Genomic DNA, 18,228 nt, shown 5'->3' with positions numbered 1-18,228 from the left:
AAATTTACCCAGGTTTGACGAATGCACTCAAGATAAAAGACCACTTCAGGCAATCACTTATTTTCTGTGTGTGTGTGTGTGTGTGTGTGTGTGTGTGTGTGTCCCATTTCCACTTTGTTTAGGGCCTTTTCAAATTCCTGATCTTCTTACCTTCTGAGTAATGTTGCTGTAAAATATTCTTAAAATATAAATTTTGCCCTAGCCGGTTTTGCTCAGTGGATAGAGCTTAGGCCCTTAGACTGAAGGGTCCCAGGTTTGATACCTGTCAAGGGTATGTACCTCAGTTGTAGGCTTGATCCCCAGTTCCAGTCAGGGCACATGAGGGAGGCAACTAATTGATGTGTCTCTCTCAAATTGATGTTTCTCTCTGTCTATCCCCCACCCTTCCACTGTAAAAATCAATGGAAAAATATCCTTGGGTGAAGATATATATATATATATCTAAATATACACTAAAGGCCTGGTGCACGAAATTCGTGCACTGGGGGGGGGGGGGGGTCCCTCAGCCCAGCCTGCACCCTCTACAATCTGGGACCCCTCAGGGGATGTCCAACTGCCAGTTCGGGCCTAAACCGGCAGTCAGATGTCCCTCTCACAATCCGGGACTGCTGGCTCCTAACCACTAGCCTGCCTGCCTGCCTGCTGATTGTCCCTAACTGCTTCTGCCTGCCAGCCTAACCACTCCCCTGCCAGCCTGGTTGATACCTATCTGCTCCCCTGCCAGCCTGATCGCCCCAAACTGCCCTCCCCTGCTAGCCTGTTCGCCCCCAACTGCCCTCCCCTGCCGGCCTGATCACTCACAACTGCCCTCCCCTGCCGGCCATCTTGTGGCGGCCATCTTGTGACAACATGGGGGTAGCCATCTTGTGACGACATGGGGGTGGCCATCTTGTGATGATGTGAGGTCGTGAGGGCCACCTAGGCTTTTATTAGTATAGATACTGTCCTTATTAATTGTTTTTATCAGGAGGGTCATTCAGGATATCTCTATTTTCTTACATTGCTTAAAAAGCAAGACTTAGTGAAGTGTTTTCAGTAGAAAAGTGTTATCTATTTTGTAATGATAGCTAATGGAAGTGTGACAACTGATTAAAGAGGTGAGAAACTGGGGACAGAAAAGTTAAGTTAGAAGGGTATCATTACTGTCTAGATCATGAACTTGACAGAGGATAGAAGTAGGATAATTAAGAAAAAAGTAGGGAAGAAATCACTATTGCAGGATTGACAAACTATAACTGAGAGCTTGAAAGGATATGAAGATTATGTTAATTGTATTAGCTTATGTCTGGGAGAATGGTAGTACCATTAATTAACAGATATTAACACGTTAAGCACCCAGTCAGTCACCAGTGACTGACACTATACTTTCCATCTGGAAGACAAAACAGTCTGAGCCCTTAACATATTAATTGATCAATTTGGAAGTACATAATAAAAAACTATAAAGAGTGATTTAAAATATAGGCACTATTTCTGTCACCAGAAAAATAAGTCAGGTATAGGTGCTAATGTTCTCGAAGTGGTCCACTCACTAAGGGGCTCAATGATGGCATTTTTTTTTTTCATGGCTATAAAATAGATGCTGCAGTTCCAGGCAGCGCATAAGTGCTCCAGGAGAAATGAAGGAAGGAATGGTGCCTGAGACTTTTCAGAGACACTCCAACTTCTTCCCCCTCCTACTAGAATTCCTCTTATGCCTCATTGGCAAAAAGAAAGGCTGAGAACCTTCAATAGCTTCTACAATAAAAGCAAATAAAGAAAAACAGAATTGGGAATAAATTTTCAATTATTTAGTCAATAGTGTTTGACCAGGTTCTGACTTCTTCCTAAGGAGAAGAGAAGGGTGAGGGAGTCAAATTAGGGATTTGGTTTCAAACTTGGTAAGGTTAAGGAGACATTAAGACATCCAAGTGGAAGGCATACAAGGCAGTCATTAGGATATAAATAATAAGTGATATAGAAATGGATGAAATTTGAAGAGACAAGCCCACAATAAAAACAAACAAACAAACAAATGCTGGCGAGAATATGGAGCAAGAGAAACTCATTTATTGCTGGTGGGAGTGAAATATAGTATGACCACACTGGAAAACAGTTTGGCAATTTTTATAAAACTAAACATATTATTAAACACAATGCAGCAATTGCAGTCCTTGGCATTTATCCAAATGAGTTGAAAAACTTATGAGCACACAAAACCTACACATGGATATCTACAGCAGCTTTATTCATAATTGTTAAAATCTGGAAACAATCAAGATATCCTTTAGTAGGTGAGTGGATAAATAACCTATGGTACATCCTGAAAATGGAATATTATTAAGCACTAAAAAGAAATGACCTATGATGCCATGAAAAAATATGTTGGTACTTTAATTGCATATTCCTAAGTGAAAGAAGCCTATCTGAAAAGGCTACATGCTCTACTAATTCTAACACCATGACATTCTGGAAAAGGCAGGACTATGGGGATGGTGAAAAGATTAATGGCTGGCAGGTCTTGGGGGAGGGAGGAATAAATAGGTAGGGCACAGAAGATTTTCAAAGTAAAACTCTTGTGCATTATACCACTATCGTAGATACATGTCTTTACATCTGTCAAGAATATACAACCCTAAGAGTGAACCCTAATGTAAATATGGACTTTGAGTTACACAGAGGTAGGTTCATGGATAATAGCAAATGTACCACCCTTTTGCTGGATGCTACTGGCATGTGCATGTATTAGGGCAAAAGGATATGTTGGAACTCCATGTTGTGCTCAATTTTGCTGTGAACCTAAAACTCCTCTAAAAAATAGATTTTTTTAAATAAAGAAAAATAAGGGCCTAACCACATATCCCAGATGATCATTTATACTTTATAAATACACAGAAAAAGAGAAAACAGCTAAAGAACAGCAATCAAGAAAAAATGAGGATATAGTAACAGAGAACTACAAAAAAATTATTTCAAGAGGGAGAACCCAAAAAGATTGAAATATGTTCTAGTTAGGTTTACTGGGATATTGAGTAAGATAAGGAATGGTAAGTTTCACAGGTTTAATCATCAGAGATCACTTATAATCTCAGAAAGAATGGGTTCCAATGGAATTACAGTGGAGAAGTCCAATTGTAGGAAGTTAAAGATGTGTGATAAGAAAGGTAAACAAATAAAAGAGGAAAAATTAGCATATACAAAAAATTTCTTAAGTCTGATGTCTGTGTATTTATGGCTAATCTAAATTTATTTTAAAAACATTAAATGACCAAAACTGTGTTCTTCAAGAAACCAATTTCTTAACATAAGTGGACAAACTTTAAAGAAATAAAATAATTTGTGTGTGTGTGTGTGTGTGTGTGTGTGTGTGTGTGTGTGTGTGTGTTTTCTCATGTTAACTCTCAGTCTCATATTCTATATGTAGCATTGTGTTATTTGGGAAAATTGCAAATATTATAAAAGTAGGGAAACAGTGTCATGCTAGCAATTTAGCTACTATAATAGTATAATTCCATGCTACTTTTCAAAAATAATGTATAAATGATCACCAAAAATCCAATTTTATGCTTTACCACAAAAAAATTTAGAAATAATTTTCTGGTTATTAGAATAAACACATTGTTATTTAAAAGCGTAAGATTATTAAAAAGTATTTCCTTGTATAATTGTGTATTTGTCAAAATTATCAACTGGAAAGTTCTATGTAAGGCTTGACCATTAACTTAAGACTTTTCCTAAACATAACTCTAGGACTGTTTCCTTTAGGAATTCCAATGTAACACAATGAAATAAAACATGAATTTTTAGCCCTCACTCTTCAAGTTTACTTTTATTAGTGAAATTAACAATAGTACCACTTATGATAAAATACTAGAAGTATTTTTGGCAGATTTAAAGCTTCCAGAGAAAATAACTCTTTTTAAAAAGTCTTCCTAAAGCTCATTTGGATACTATCTGAATGTTAAACAAGTTAGCAAACAAAAGAAATGATAGTTGTAAGTAAATTGTAAAAGATAGAATTATTACTCAGAAAGGAGACGGACAATTAATTCATCAGGTAGCTTGTTAATAAACTTATTATTCCTAACTTATATAGGCAACTTGATGATACAGAATGCAATAACAGAAAACTAAATAAGGACAAAATAAAAAATTAAAAATTGATTTAGAATACAGCTGATGTCTTATAAATGACCTAATTTTCGTAATAAATTTTAGATTTCACAGGAGGAAATATGGCATAAAATAACTAAAAAAAATGTTTTATACAAGACATTTTTTAAAGAGCTAAAATGAGCACAGGGGCTTTAAAAAGATTAAATTTATGATTTTTAAAATATGAATTCTTCCATCTTTATTCTACAAAAATTTTAAGTTGGCTTAGTTAATGGATAAAGTTATGAAGGACTAAAACACAACAGAAAAATTTTGAGACTTTTGCAAAAAAAAAAAAAATAAGCCACTAGAAAAGATTTTAATGTAATATATTTCTCAGGAGTAAAACTGTAGTTTTGTTTATATATTACTTTAAATTATATAGTCTATGGTTTACAAGGATTTCTATTTTATAGGGTTTTGGTTTTGTTTCGTTTTAACTTCCAGGTTTCTTTTGGTCTACACCTTGCCTTCTAATTCTAATAACTTCTTAGAAATGTGCATGTATTTCTCTCCATTAATAGCAGCTGCCATTTATTTCAGTTTAACACAAACACACAATAAAAAATGCCAGAGTAAAGACTATGCAATTATGCATTTCACAAACTAGAATTTCCATTTTAGGGCCTGTTTTAAATGGGAATAGTGAGATCACATAGAGCTATGAAATCTGTCCCCTAATGCTGATAATAAATTAACACAAGATTACAGAGCCTGCCTTTAAAACAATTTAACTTTCTTTTTCTGTGCAGAAGCTTTTTAGTTTGATGTAGTCCCATTTGTTTAATTTACCATTTGTTTCCCCTGCTCTACGATATATATCAGCAAAAATATTCCTACAAGAATTATCTGAAATTTTACTGCCTATGTTTTCTTCTAGGATTTTCATGGTTTCATGACTTACATTTAAGTCTTTTATCCATTTTGAGTTTATTCTTATGTATTGGTATAAGTTGGTAGTCTAGTTTCTTTTTATTTCCATGTACCTGTTCAACTTTCCCAGCACCATTTATTGAAGAGACTGTCTTTATTTACTCCATTGTATGTTCTTGCCTCCTTTCTCAAATATTAATTGACCATAAAGGCATGGGTTTATTTCTGGGTTCTCTGTTTTGGAACCCACTGCAAGGGAGAAAGTATTTGCCAATGATACATATAATAAGGGGTTAATTTCCAAATTATATGAAGAACTTATACAATTCAACACCAGGGAGACAAACAATCCAATTAAAAAATGGGCAAAGGACCCGAATAGACTCTTTCCAAAGAGGACATACAGATGGCAACAAACATGTGAAAAAAAGATCAACATCACTAACCATCAGAGAGATGCAAATCAAAACCACAATGAGATATCACCTCATACCTGTCAGAATGGCTATCATCAAAAATCAACAAACAAGTGCTGGTGAAGATGTGGATTAAAGGGAACCCTTCTGCAGTGTTGGTGGGAATGCAGACTGTTGGTGAGAATGAAGCCACTGTGAAAAACAGTATGGAGCTTCCTTAAAAAATTAAAAATGGAACTGCCTTTTGACCCAGTGATCTCACTTTTGGGAATATAGCCTAAGAATCTTGAAACACTAATTCAAAAGAATATATGCACCCCTATGTTCATTACAGCATCATTTACAATAGCCAACATTGATCTCACTTACATGTGGGATATAATGAACAAAGTAAATTGATGAACAAAATAGAAACAGAGGCATGGGTACATGGAACAGTCTGACAGCTGTCAGAAGAGAGAAAGGTGTTGGGGTATTGGGGAACTGGATGAAAGAAGGTGAAGGGACTAGTCAAAGAACATTATACTTGACACATAGACACACACACAGTTGTTTATGGCCAGAGAAAACGGGGCACGGGGGCTGGAAGGAGGTGGGCAAGGTGTAGAAAAATAAGGATATCTGTAATTTTGCCAAAAATATCAATAAAGTTTCAAAAAAACAATGTTACTCTCAATTTGCAAATATTTAAAATTTACTATACAAAATTTTACTCATACAAGAATCAATTTCTTGGGATAATTAATTAACCTTTTGCACTCGGATGTCAAGTGTGACTCGACAAGGTTAGCATCGGTAGCAGCTCAAGAAAAAAGCAAGCGAGTGCAAAGGGTTAATAATCACAGAAATCTACAAGTCTTTTATTTTCCATTTATTGTTCTGATCTACCCATAAATTCTAAAGAAAAGAAGAAAAAGTGCATCTCTATTAATAATAGATAAATATGCAAATTATCTGTTACAGCATCATGTCATGACCTGATCAGCAGGTTGCATCCCCACCCTGTGCTCAGGCAGCTGCAAGGCCTGGGGTAGGATAGGATACAAAGGAGGGAATAAGAAAGGAGAGGAAGAGGAAGGCAGGCCTGCATGCAGACATGCTGAGAGGAGAAACAGAAATACAGAAAGAGATCAAGAAAAAGACACAGAAATGGAAAAGGGAAGGAAACGCGGGGCTGCACGCAGGAGGGGGTGGTGACCGCGGGCGGGGGCGGGGGAAGCAGGTGCGCCCAGCGAGGGATGGGGCGGGACCCCCACCCAGATGCAGGAGGGGTGGTGGCCCCCGGTGTGGGCCGTTGGCGGGAGGTGCCCACGGGTCCAGGATGAAGTGGTGGACGGTCCGAGGCCTTCTGGGTGGAGGCGCTCCTGCTTCTCGGCAGCAATAGCGCCCGGATACGTGGGCCTCGGCCACCCTCACTGAGCCAGGTGTCCCAGGCAGGGAATGGGAGCAGGACGAAAGCTTTAAGAAGGGAGGGAGGGAGGGAAGAAGCTTATAAAGGAGGAGCCAGTAGAGAGCAGCGTTAAAGAAGGAAAGAGGACGTGTGAGTGAACTGTAGGAGCTATCATGAAAATCAGTATACTTGTGCACTGGGGACAGATTTTAAAAGTAGGAGTCAGAAAAGAAAAAGATAAATGATAGCGAATAATTAGGCAGGTGGATAGATATTAAAACAGTGGAAGTAGAGAAGAATGTATGGGAAAGGTAGGATGAGAGAGAAAGAAGGAGGGAAGAAAGTTTTAACGGGGAGCCGGTAGAGCTTAAAAGGAGAATGGGAAGAAGGAAGAAATGGGGGAGGGAGCAAAGCAGGTCCGAGGGAGGAAGTGGAGAAAGAATTAAGGTGGGAAGGAAGGAAAAGGAGAGGGAGGGCAGGGGTAAAGATAAAGGAAAGAAGGAATGTGGGGAGGGAGGGAGGGTAGGAGAAATATGGGAAGAAGGATGATGGAACAGAAGTAGGAAATAAGGAAGAAAGAAAAGTTTATAAATGATGAGTCAGTAGGAAAAAGTGTTACATAAAGGAGAGAGAAAAATTGTGTGAGAGGGAGAAGCCAATAAGGAAGTCAAATACAATTGTGTGTGAAGGGGAAAAGATTAAAAAAAAAAAAAGTTAATAGGGGCTATCAGGCCGGCAGGGGAGGGCAGTTAGGGGTGACCAGGTTGGCAGGGGAGGGCAGTTAGGGAGATCAGGCTGGCAGGGGAGGGCAGTTAGGGCAATCAGGCCGGCAGGGGAGGGCGGTTAGGGGGATCAGGCAGGCAGGCAGAATGGTTAGGGCAGGCAGGCAGATGAGTGGTTAGGAACCAGAGGTCCCGGGTTGCAAGAGGGATGTCCAACTGCCAGTTTGGACATCCCCTGAGGGCTCCCGGATTAGAGAGGGTGCAGGTCAGGCTGAGGGACCCCCAACCCTGTGCACGAATTTCATGCACCAGGCCTCTAGTTAAATAATAAAAACAAAACCCACCACTGAGAGTTTCAAAATGAAGCTAAATACATTTTGTAGGAAAAGTCTGATTTTCACCAAATCTCATACTTTTTAGACACATTAAAAATATTTTCCACATCAAAATACCAATACTTTCTTGATTTTAATAGATAATTCAGGCTTAGTGAGTTACAGTGCTAATTTCTGTAATCTGAAACAACGAATGAATTCAAGACAACAAAGTACTAAATAATCTCCCAGACAGCACATCTTTTTTTACTGCACAGTATCAACAGTGAGGGATTTTTTTTATGTTTCCCAGGGGTATGTTTTTGCTTTTACTTTTAACCTGTTCATGAGAATGTTAGCACCTTGAGGGCAGGAACCATTACTAGGTCTCAGGCACTATGCTAGGAACTGGGGAAAAGTTAAAAAGGGAGAATGGAAAGTCATAAGGAAAAAAAAATACTGTAAGTAGAATTAAAATAATGTCCTTTTTCATAATTATTGGATCTATATTACAAGAAACAGAACTTTTTGTCATGAAATGTTCACTTCACTTGTCTCAAATTCTAGTAGAATATATTTTCCTTTTTTGGTAATAAGCAACATTTTATATTACTATTTCAATTCCCAAACATATTTACATTCCTTTCAAGGGGTGTCAGTTCTGTGGGTAACTAATATTTAAAGTCATTAAAAAAATTAGTGTAATAAATATTATGGGAAGAAAAGTCCATGATTTAATTTTTTCTCTTAGTGTGGCCACTTTTTATTAACCACAAAAGGAAACAATGTATTATAAAAATCTGAAACAGAATGAACATGTACCAAAAAATATTAATAGATATCACTCAAAATCCAGAAAATATGTTGTTTTCATGTACACATACATGAGGTAAGATAATACCACGGCAGAAGGGTGCTGTATCTGTGTTTAAAGAAGGGGTTGTTGGCAAACACCACAGCTCACTTCTGCTGAAATGTACACAACTGATATATGCAGCACAGAGAGCTGGCACCAAGGGCTTACAACCTTAATTTGCCTGCAAGAAGGAACAGAGATTTACCTTCAGAGCACGTTCTTGGTTGTTTTCAGCAGTCAGATGTCTCATGTTGTTTGCTGAAGTCTGGTTCTGCTCTTTCAGATGATGAAGCTCTTGCTCCAGCCGTTTGCACTGCCACAGGGGAAGAATCCCATTAAGTAAAGGAGTTGTAGTATTTTTTTCATCAAGTCACATGAATTAATGCCACTGTATTCTTAAAGAAAAGGAATCTTTTGCAAAGAGAATAGTAAGTTAACAGTAATGTTGAATATGAATAAAATACTGTTTATAGTACTCTGCTATTCAACTGCAACTTTCAGTTTGTTTTTTTACTAATCTAAACATTACCATACAAGTTAGAAAATCATAATTATTTTTATAAAGTTAAGATAAAACTACATTAAAAAATTTTTTCATTAACTAAATGGTTTTCATTATATATCTACTGGCTGAATATAATGATGCTTCTAAAAATCATATTGGATTATAAATAAACTGTGGTATTCTGCTTTGAATTTTTTATTTAACTTTTAAAAAGAAAAAATATATAAAAAAATAAATCTCCTGCCCCCATGGCTGCTCAGCTTCACATGCCCAGCTCAAATCGGGACCCAGGTAACAGAGACTTGGCCGACAGCAGATGCCCTCTCACCGCAACAAGACTTGATGGAGATGTCTTGCACCCATGATCCGGGGAACTGGGGTCTAGGATATCTAAATCCAGCCTAGCACCAGGAATGCTCAGGGCCTACTCAAGAAGGCAAATAATCCTCTCCACTAATAATTACAGGGTAAAACAAGATGGTTGTTAGAATATTAAATTTGACAGTAAAATAGTAGTCAAGTTTTCAGACTAATTTAAATTGGCCAACCAAAATAAGCAAATACTCTAGAAAAATCAATTGTACTGGACAAAAAAGCTGTTACTAAAGTGTTAACTAAAATTTTTATTGGTAGTTCATCTCATGGTAAAATTGCATAACATATAATGAACCTAAAGCAGTCACATTTTAGTGCAAAAAAGTAAAATTTAAAAGCTATCAAGATTACAGCATAAAATTTCCAAAAGCCACCCAATATTTAAACCAAAAAAGGGGGGATAGTAGAAGAATATCATGTAAGGAAAAATATCCTGCAAATAAATTACATCTAGAAAATTTTTACTTTAGAAAATTAACTTTCATTTGTAATGCTAACAGCAAGTCACCCAGGTAAAACATACATGGTGTCAAAACAAGCCAAAGGAAAATCATTTGGGCAAAAAAATGAAAAAGGATCGCAAATCAAATTCATAGAAAATGTTCCTTTATTAACTTTTGGTCGAGAGTGTGTTTGTATGTTTTCAGAGAACAGCTCCGAGACATGTGGATTCCTGCGATAGAGGGGAATTGACAGGAGTGCTCCAGCCATGAAGTCAGGGGAGAGACAGTCCAGAGATGGAAGACACTGACGATGCCTTGCCATACTAGCAGTCAGCAGATGTGCGTCACTGCAGATTGCCCAGGACCAAACCGGAGAGGGTCGGACCTGCAATACCGCCGTTTGTCCACCATCCAGAACTGAAGTATCATTGCTGTTATGAACACATTAACAACTGTTGGACATAGAAACCGGGACTCAAAAGAACTGTTGGCCCAGAAAGAAACTCACTACAGACTGATTCATTTGCCTCTCAGCATAACCATTATTGCTTGTCTCATTTTCAGTTCCTATAAGTGTATTCCTAGTATCACATGAGCTCACTCATCTAGGGGAAAAGATGAACAACATAGACTGAAGAACAAGAACAGCATCCATCAGACTGTCAGACCTCAGAGGGAAAGTAGGGGAGGGTGGGGACAAGGGAGATAGATCAACCAAAGGACTTGGTGCTTGCATATGAGCCTAACCAATGATCACGGACAACAGGGGGAGGGGGGCTTGTGTGTGGGGGGGAATGGGAAGGGAACGGGGGGAGGGGGTTGAGGACAAATATGTGATACCTTAATCAATCAAGTAATTTAAAAAAAAAAAATTAAGATTTTTCAGATTTTTATAAATATTTAAAGAAACAATTGTGCAGGGGGAAAAGGTGACAACCACAGAGTGCTTTTAAGACTTGGAAGTGTTAAGGAAACAAGTGTTCTTAATTTCTATTTTGACTACACCCTATTTTTAAGTAAATCCAGTGATAACAAACATGAGAAATGACATTCTTACCCCCTGGAAACATATGAGATATGAGTAAAAAAAAAAGAAATTATGAATAAAAGCATAAATGGGCTAACAGAAGTATTTGTTAAAAAATCATTGAAATATCATGTCATTGCATACAAGATCTTAAATTGAATATATCAAACATTTCACACAATAATTGTGCAGGATGTATACTGATATGCTTCAAATCAGGACCATATGAACATACATGGGGAAATTGGCTAAAGAAATAAAAGTACTAAATCCAGCTTTCAGGAAAAAGTTATAAATCACTCTTTATCTATTGTAAAATTAGGATATTTATAATTAACAACCAGTAAGTAATTATACATATTGATGCAAGACCTAGGCAAAGCTACTTCTAAATTATTTGACAAATGGCTAGTTGTCATAATGAATTAAAAATTATTATTATGCTATAATCAAGATGCTGTCATAATCCAAACTGGCATTTCTTACTACTCTAACATTGATTCCTTCTGCCTCTGATCTCTATAATATTCTGCAGTCTGAATTATTATTTCCTAAGATAATATAAAAATCCTTTTCAAAAAAAGAATATCAGACTCTTAATATTGACTTAAATTATATAATATGTTTATATACAAATACAAATTGGGACATACATGCCTCAGCATATTAATACAATTATGAAACCAAAACACATTTATAAATTAAATTAAATAATAATCACAAAATCAAAATGTTTAAAATCTGTATTAACGAAGTAGACAGTTTTTGCTGAAACTAAGTTCTGCAAATATAATATAAAGTGGTGGATGTTTTCACATTGCCATGTCTATTTCACCATGTGTTATGTGATAACTTAACTGACCTATCATATTTTAAAAAAAGATATGAGTAAAATCTTTGTGACATGACATCATTTGGCTTTTGTGTGGAGGGAACACATGACTTACAAATTAAACTGTGTATCTGTCCCTTTTTAGCTGTAACAAAATATTTGGTTGCAATGCAATCAAAGTTCAAATGTGTTTAGTGAAAACACAAATCATGAGGCATGAAAATAAGTAAGACATAACAGTAAGCATCACGATCTAGTAGAAAATATTCTCTACTACAATTATTCTCTACATTTTCAAATAATCTTAGTACAAAATTATTCTGCACTGGGGGCCCAGGGCATGAATTCGTGCACCTTGAAAGGAACTGTGGGCAGTGAGGCTGCGGCGGGCACAGGGTCGGGTCTCACTCAGCCCATCCTCCGCACCCCCACCCAACCTCTCCCGCCATGGCCCCGGTCCCCTGTCTGCCCGCAGCCCCGCTCCCACCACCGCTGCTGCTCCCACACTCTGATGGTGCCAGCCCCGCTCACACTCGCTGACGGCGCGAAGCGATTAGGGCCGATTAGGGCCGGCGCCAGCAGTGGGTGCGAGCAGAGCCGGCGCTGTCAGCAGGTGCGAGTGGCGGCTGCTGCCCCGATCGCCCCTTAGGAGCAAGGGGAGGTGGAGAAGCCCTGAAGGGTGATAGGGGCTGGCAGCTGCCGCTCGTACCCGCTGACGGCGCCGAGCGATCTGGACCAGTGCCAGGCGCTGGCAGTGGGTGCGAGCGGCAGCTCCAGCGCCAGCTGCAGGTGCAAGCGGGGCCAGCGCCAGCACCGGGTGCGAGCAGGGCTGGTGCCAGCAGCAGGTGCCAGCAGCGGCTCCAGCACTGGCTGCGGGTGCAAGTGGGGCCGGCACCAGCAGTGGGTGCGAGCAGCGGATCTGGCGCTGGCAGTGGAGGCGAAAGGCGGCTGCAGGCCCTGATCGCCCCTCAGGAGCAGGGGAAGGTGAAGGAGCCCTGAGGGGCAATTGGGGCCGGCGCCAGGCGCTGGCAGCAGGTGCAAGCACCTGGTGGGACTGCGGCATGCGGGAGCAAAGAATTTTCAGTAACCACCAGAGGCTCACCCCAATGACAGAGACCGGCACCCCGCCTTGGTCTGGCACCCCCGCTCACCTGCTCCACCATCCCTCCGGGGCTGATGCCTGCCATGTTTCGCACTCTGCTGCCTGCTGCCAACGCCCACCATGCCCGCACGTGCCACCTGGTGGTCATCGCACGTCATAGCAACTGGTTGTTCGGTTGTTTGGTTGTTGCACCATTTGGTCTATTTGCATATTAGCCTTTTATATATATATGATTGAGTATTGAAACAAAATGACTAAATATGAACTATGAAGTTACAAAGATGGGGTAGATAGATTTGGCTATGGGGGTAAAGGAATGTTTCATGGAACAGATTCCATCCAAGTTGAGCTTATTTGGGGTATGTGATTTCAGAAGCAGAAAGAGGTGAAAGAGGGAGGAAAGAATGAAAGTAGAAATATCTGGTGAAAGTTAGAAACCATAGTTACAAGTTGTCTGACCACCTATTTTTTGTATTCCCATGTAAATTAGAAATGGTCCAAGGATAGAGACTTCTTTCCTATCTACAAGATGCACAAAAAGAATTCACTCACTCTAGCTCGAGAAATGTTTAATTTAATTTAATTTCTTTATGAGGTTTAAATTCAACATTGACCTAGGAATCAAACTGTGGTAAGCCAACAATAACTTTGAACTGAATAAAAACATACATAAATGCTCTCATCAAATACACTTTGGATTTATATTTAACTATACTTAAGATTTATTTAGATTTATTCAACCCTATATTATTTCTTCATTTGATGTTCTTTCATTCTTTCTGAAAAGATGGGTGGAAGGCAATTCCAGGCCAATTTTTAAAAATACTGTAAGCAAAGTGATAGGTAAAGCTTAAGAATAATAAAGTGATTTTTGCACTGAGGGCGTTTATCCACATTGTGTTCTTGGGCTCAGTTTCCAGAGTCAGGCAGTATAAGGAGAGAAGATAAGGCCCAGGGACCAAAGTGGCAAGTGTCCCAAAGGGCTACACTTTCAGATGTTTAATGATCCCCCTACTTTAATGAATGAAAAATGCTTGAGAAGATATCCCTAAATCAAGTAATAAATAATAGTTTTAAACAGTTTCCTTTTGAACTGACACAATTAAAATAACATAGTATCTTCCCTGTTCATATTCTGCTAAATATTAATATTCTTAACAGTTCTAATGCATAAATTTGACCTAGAAGTTTTCTTATATATTTTATACTTTAAAAATGTTAATACTCAAATTAAACTTAAGTAAATGCTATCTATATCTTGCCACAGTGTCCTTGAGAACCTGGATTCTCACCACAAGAGGCAAAAGACATAGATGAATGATTAATAAGTTAATTAAAATTCCTTTAATCGAGAATTTGAATTAGAAGAATCAGTAGGAAGATCCAATGAGTTTTATCTTTAAAAAGTGTGTGTGTGTGTGTCTCCTAGTTTTGTCCATTGAAAAAGGCTAGGAACAATAGCAAACCCAGCAGCAATGAGTACCCCTACTACCTAGCTACTACCTAGACTGTGGGTTCCAAGTACCATTTCTGACTAAAATTAAGAACTCCATGGATATATGGCTGATTCCAGGTCTTAGACAAGAAATACACAATATAATGCAGGAACATCTGTTCTTGGCAGTTTTGTATTAACGATCAAAATTGAGTAACTATCAAAGAGACTCAGAAAGGACTCAGGAGCTAACTTGAAAAGCTCCCAGTACCTTAAGATAAGATAATTTGAACATCACAAAGGGTAGTAACTTCAATATATTGGTACATAAAATAGGCTTAATTTATTGAGTTTATAATGACAATAAAACATTGAAAAAACTAATTTATCATTGTTGGGTGAATTGTCAATGTAATTAAACTAAATATATACTAAGCCAAGAATTTATCCACTCTTTCCTATATGAACTTTACCACTAGGTAATAAAACAATAGATAAGATGATGACTATAAAAATATTCTAGGTAATAAAGAGAAAGGGAATGTTAGAATATCACACTTTTGAAATCATTAATATACAAAGACATCTAGACTCTGAGATCTGCTAATAACAGTTCTTTCACAACTTAACATGTGTTTCCAGATGAAACAACACAAAACTACCTGTAAAGTAGTCTTGCTAATAAAAACTAATTTAGATATGATCAAGTTTCTATATTAAATTGCCATAGCTATAGAAGAAGAGAGAAGACTGAAACATTAAATAACACTATAGAGATACAACGAATAAATTAGGAAACTCTAAAAGAAAATTGTTTGTTTAAAAAAATAAATTCCAAAAGAAAAAAGAGATATAAGGGGAATCTACAATGTATTAATAGTCAATTCAATAACTTGCAATGTATGATTCTTATTTGCATACAGATTCAAAATAAAGAGAAAAAGATGTGACATTTAATAGTTCATTTGAATTTGAAAACCAATTAGATGTTTCATAATATTAAAGAATCATTGTTCATATTTTTGGGTTGATAATGGTATTGTGGTTATGTTTTAAACAATAGTCCATATCTTTTAAGAATATACAACAGAAGACACATATAAAAAGGATATTTTGTCTGTGATTTCCAACAAAATAATATGAGAAGGAGTCAATAAGTGGGGCAATATAGATTTAAAAAAAAAGTAATTGTAGCAGAGTAAGTTATCTCGGTTCATGACTGTGCTAAGCTTGCTGACAAAAAGAATACTAAATTTGCCTCTGTAAACAAACACAACTAATTTTACAACATGACAGTAAAAGCCTAATATGCAAATTGTCCCCTCAGGCGGTTGTTTGACCTAGAGACTGGGAGTTCGACTGCTCGCTATGACGTGCACTGACCACCAGGGGGTGGAGTGGAACATGGCGGGCATCAGCGATGCACTGCAACCTATCACCGGCTACCTGGGGGCAGGGGCGACGAGGACGGAGGTGCAGTGAGGATGTGGGGTGTTCGCAAGCTCGCTCTCACTCCCCCTGCTACTCTCCCCTGGGATGCCAGGGCCAGGTGCCCGTGAAGAGCCCGCCCTGCACCCATGCAGCCTTTTGCAGGGGCCGGTCGGGCTCCCCATGGGTTCGCACAGGAGCTGATCTGTGAGGCCGGCTGGGAGAGAGTGCACTACCCGCCCAGCTTCCGTGTGATGCCGCTGGGCAGTCCAGAGGCCCATGCTGCAACCCCGGCCTGTGGCGTCTGGCTGCCTTCACCGCATCTACGTGTGGGGACTCGGGCGCCATGACTCAGGCAGAGGGGGTACAAGGGGGCCTGAGGGCCCAGGTGCTGCCCAGGGCCCAGAGGTCAGCTGGGACCTGCACTTCCATGCCAGATGCTCGCACTTCGATTGCGGCCAGGCTTAGGGACCACACCTGTGTATGAATTTCGTGCACCAGGCCTCTAGTTAAACATAAAAAAAACAAAAATCCATGGCAAATTTTTATAAAATAAATTCAGCCCATAATTATTACAAAATCTGTTTTCAGCAGGGATTTCCTTTTATTCATCGTGAATTCTTAAGAATTATATCAGGTAGATAATACATTACAATTCTGTTTTACTTTATGTTTACTATCTGAAAGATAACATGCCTTAAGTTTATAACATCAAGTTCTCTAATATTATCTAAGTGTTTAACAGCTGCTGTTTCTTCTCCTCTACAATCTGCTTTCAGTCACAGATCATTTTGATTGAATCACAAACATTTTCCCACTTGGATGCTATTCAACTCTTTACTTTCCAGACAAAAAAATAATACTAGACTCTTCCAGTCAAAACAGAAACAAACTTTGGTGTCAATGTGAATTATGTACTTTAAACTGCAGATGTTTGGAAGTACTTAGGATTATATAAATACGTTTTTATTTCTCTTCACTTAGAAAAAAATTTAAAAACTACTTTATTTTAGGGTTAAAATAACTAGAATGCTTTTCTCACATTACAGTAACTTGGAATAAAGAGTTTTCAAGGTCAAAAAGGTAACTTGTCTCTTCACAGGCCTTGGAAAAATATGAACAACTTGGTTTAAGTGAATGTTTATACAATACTTAGAGGATTAAAAATATCAAAGATTAAAAAAGAAAATAATTATGAGAATAAGTCCCTGAAATCACTTATGATGCAGATGATGTGAGTGTGTGTGTGCATATAAAACATGAATTATTCAGTAAATATGCATTGAGCATCCATCCATTAGGCCATATACCAGCACCCAAGAGGCAATATGCCAGGCAATAATATGTTTCTACATATTTATATATATACTAGAGGCCCAGTGCACGAATTTATGCATGGGTGGGGTCCAGCCAGCCTGGCACCAATCGGCAAGTCAGGGCTGGGCCTGACAGGAGGAGGAGACGGTGGGAGGTTGGCCGGTGGCCTGCCCCTGATCAGGGCCTGATCAGGGCCAGGCCAGCTTGGGGGAGGGGCCTGGGGCAATTGTCCAGGGGGCCCTGCTCCCATTTGGAGTGCGGGGGTCGATTGGGGCCAGGGGGAGGGGCCACAGGTGGTTGGCCCGCTTGCCCTGCCCTGATCAAGGTGGGGGGGCTGATCTGGAGTGGGGCTGGGTGGGGGGAGGGGCTGCAGACCGATCAGGGTGGTGGGGGCCCATCAGGGGTGGGCTGGCCAGGGGGAGGGGCCGCGGGAGGTTGGCCGGTTCGCTGGCTGCAGTGGGAGTCATAGCGACTGGTCATTCTGGTCGTTATGGCATTACAGTCACTGGTTTTTTATATATATATATATATATATATACCTTAATTACATATAAACATTTCAAAAATACCATATAAATTATTCAAAAAGACCAATTTAAAGAAACATTTTAAATCATAAATCAAAAGGATTAGTAACGATTATTTTAGAGGATATAAACATGTATATAGGTATTTATTTAGTACTAGTGGCCAGGTGCATGAAATTCGTGCATAGTAGGGGGGGGTTCCCTTAGCCCAGTCTGCACCCTCTCCAATTGGAGACCCTTTGGGAAATGTCCAACTGCCAGTTTAGGCCAGATCCCACAGTCAGACATCCCTCTCACAATCTGGCTTCTAACCACTCACCTGCCTGCCTGCCTGATCACCCCTAACCCCTCTTGCCTGCCTGCATGATTACTCCTAACCTCTCTGCCTGCCTGCCTGATTGCCCCTAACTGCCCTCCCGTGCCGGCCTGATCACGCCCCCAACTGCCCCTGCCTGCCTGATCACCCCTATGCCCTCCCCTGCCAGCCTGATCACCCTAACTGCCCTCCCCTGCTGGCCTGGTTGCCCCTAAC

General features: G+C 39.2%; 1 protein-coding gene across 1 annotated transcript in view; it reads right to left on the bottom strand.

Annotated features, from left to right (window-relative positions):
- The window catches only part of MIPOL1 (mirror-image polydactyly 1), a 344,977-nt gene that overhangs the window by 191,438 nt on the left and 135,311 nt on the right, over positions 1-18,228 (bottom strand). Inside the window, exon 10 of the mRNA XM_054716560.1 lies at positions 8,911-9,018. Within this exon, the coding sequence (XP_054572535.1) occupies positions 8,911-9,018 (108 nt within the window). The remainder of the gene's footprint in view (positions 1-8,910; positions 9,019-18,228) is intronic.

Source organism: Eptesicus fuscus, chromosome 5 (assembly GCF_027574615.1).
Source record: "Eptesicus fuscus isolate TK198812 chromosome 5, DD_ASM_mEF_20220401, whole genome shotgun sequence".
In the NCBI taxonomy this organism is placed as follows: domain Eukaryota; kingdom Metazoa; phylum Chordata; class Mammalia; order Chiroptera; family Vespertilionidae; genus Eptesicus; species Eptesicus fuscus.
Note: the sequence above shows the minus strand (reverse complement) of the source record. Positions and strands in the feature narration are given on the sequence as shown.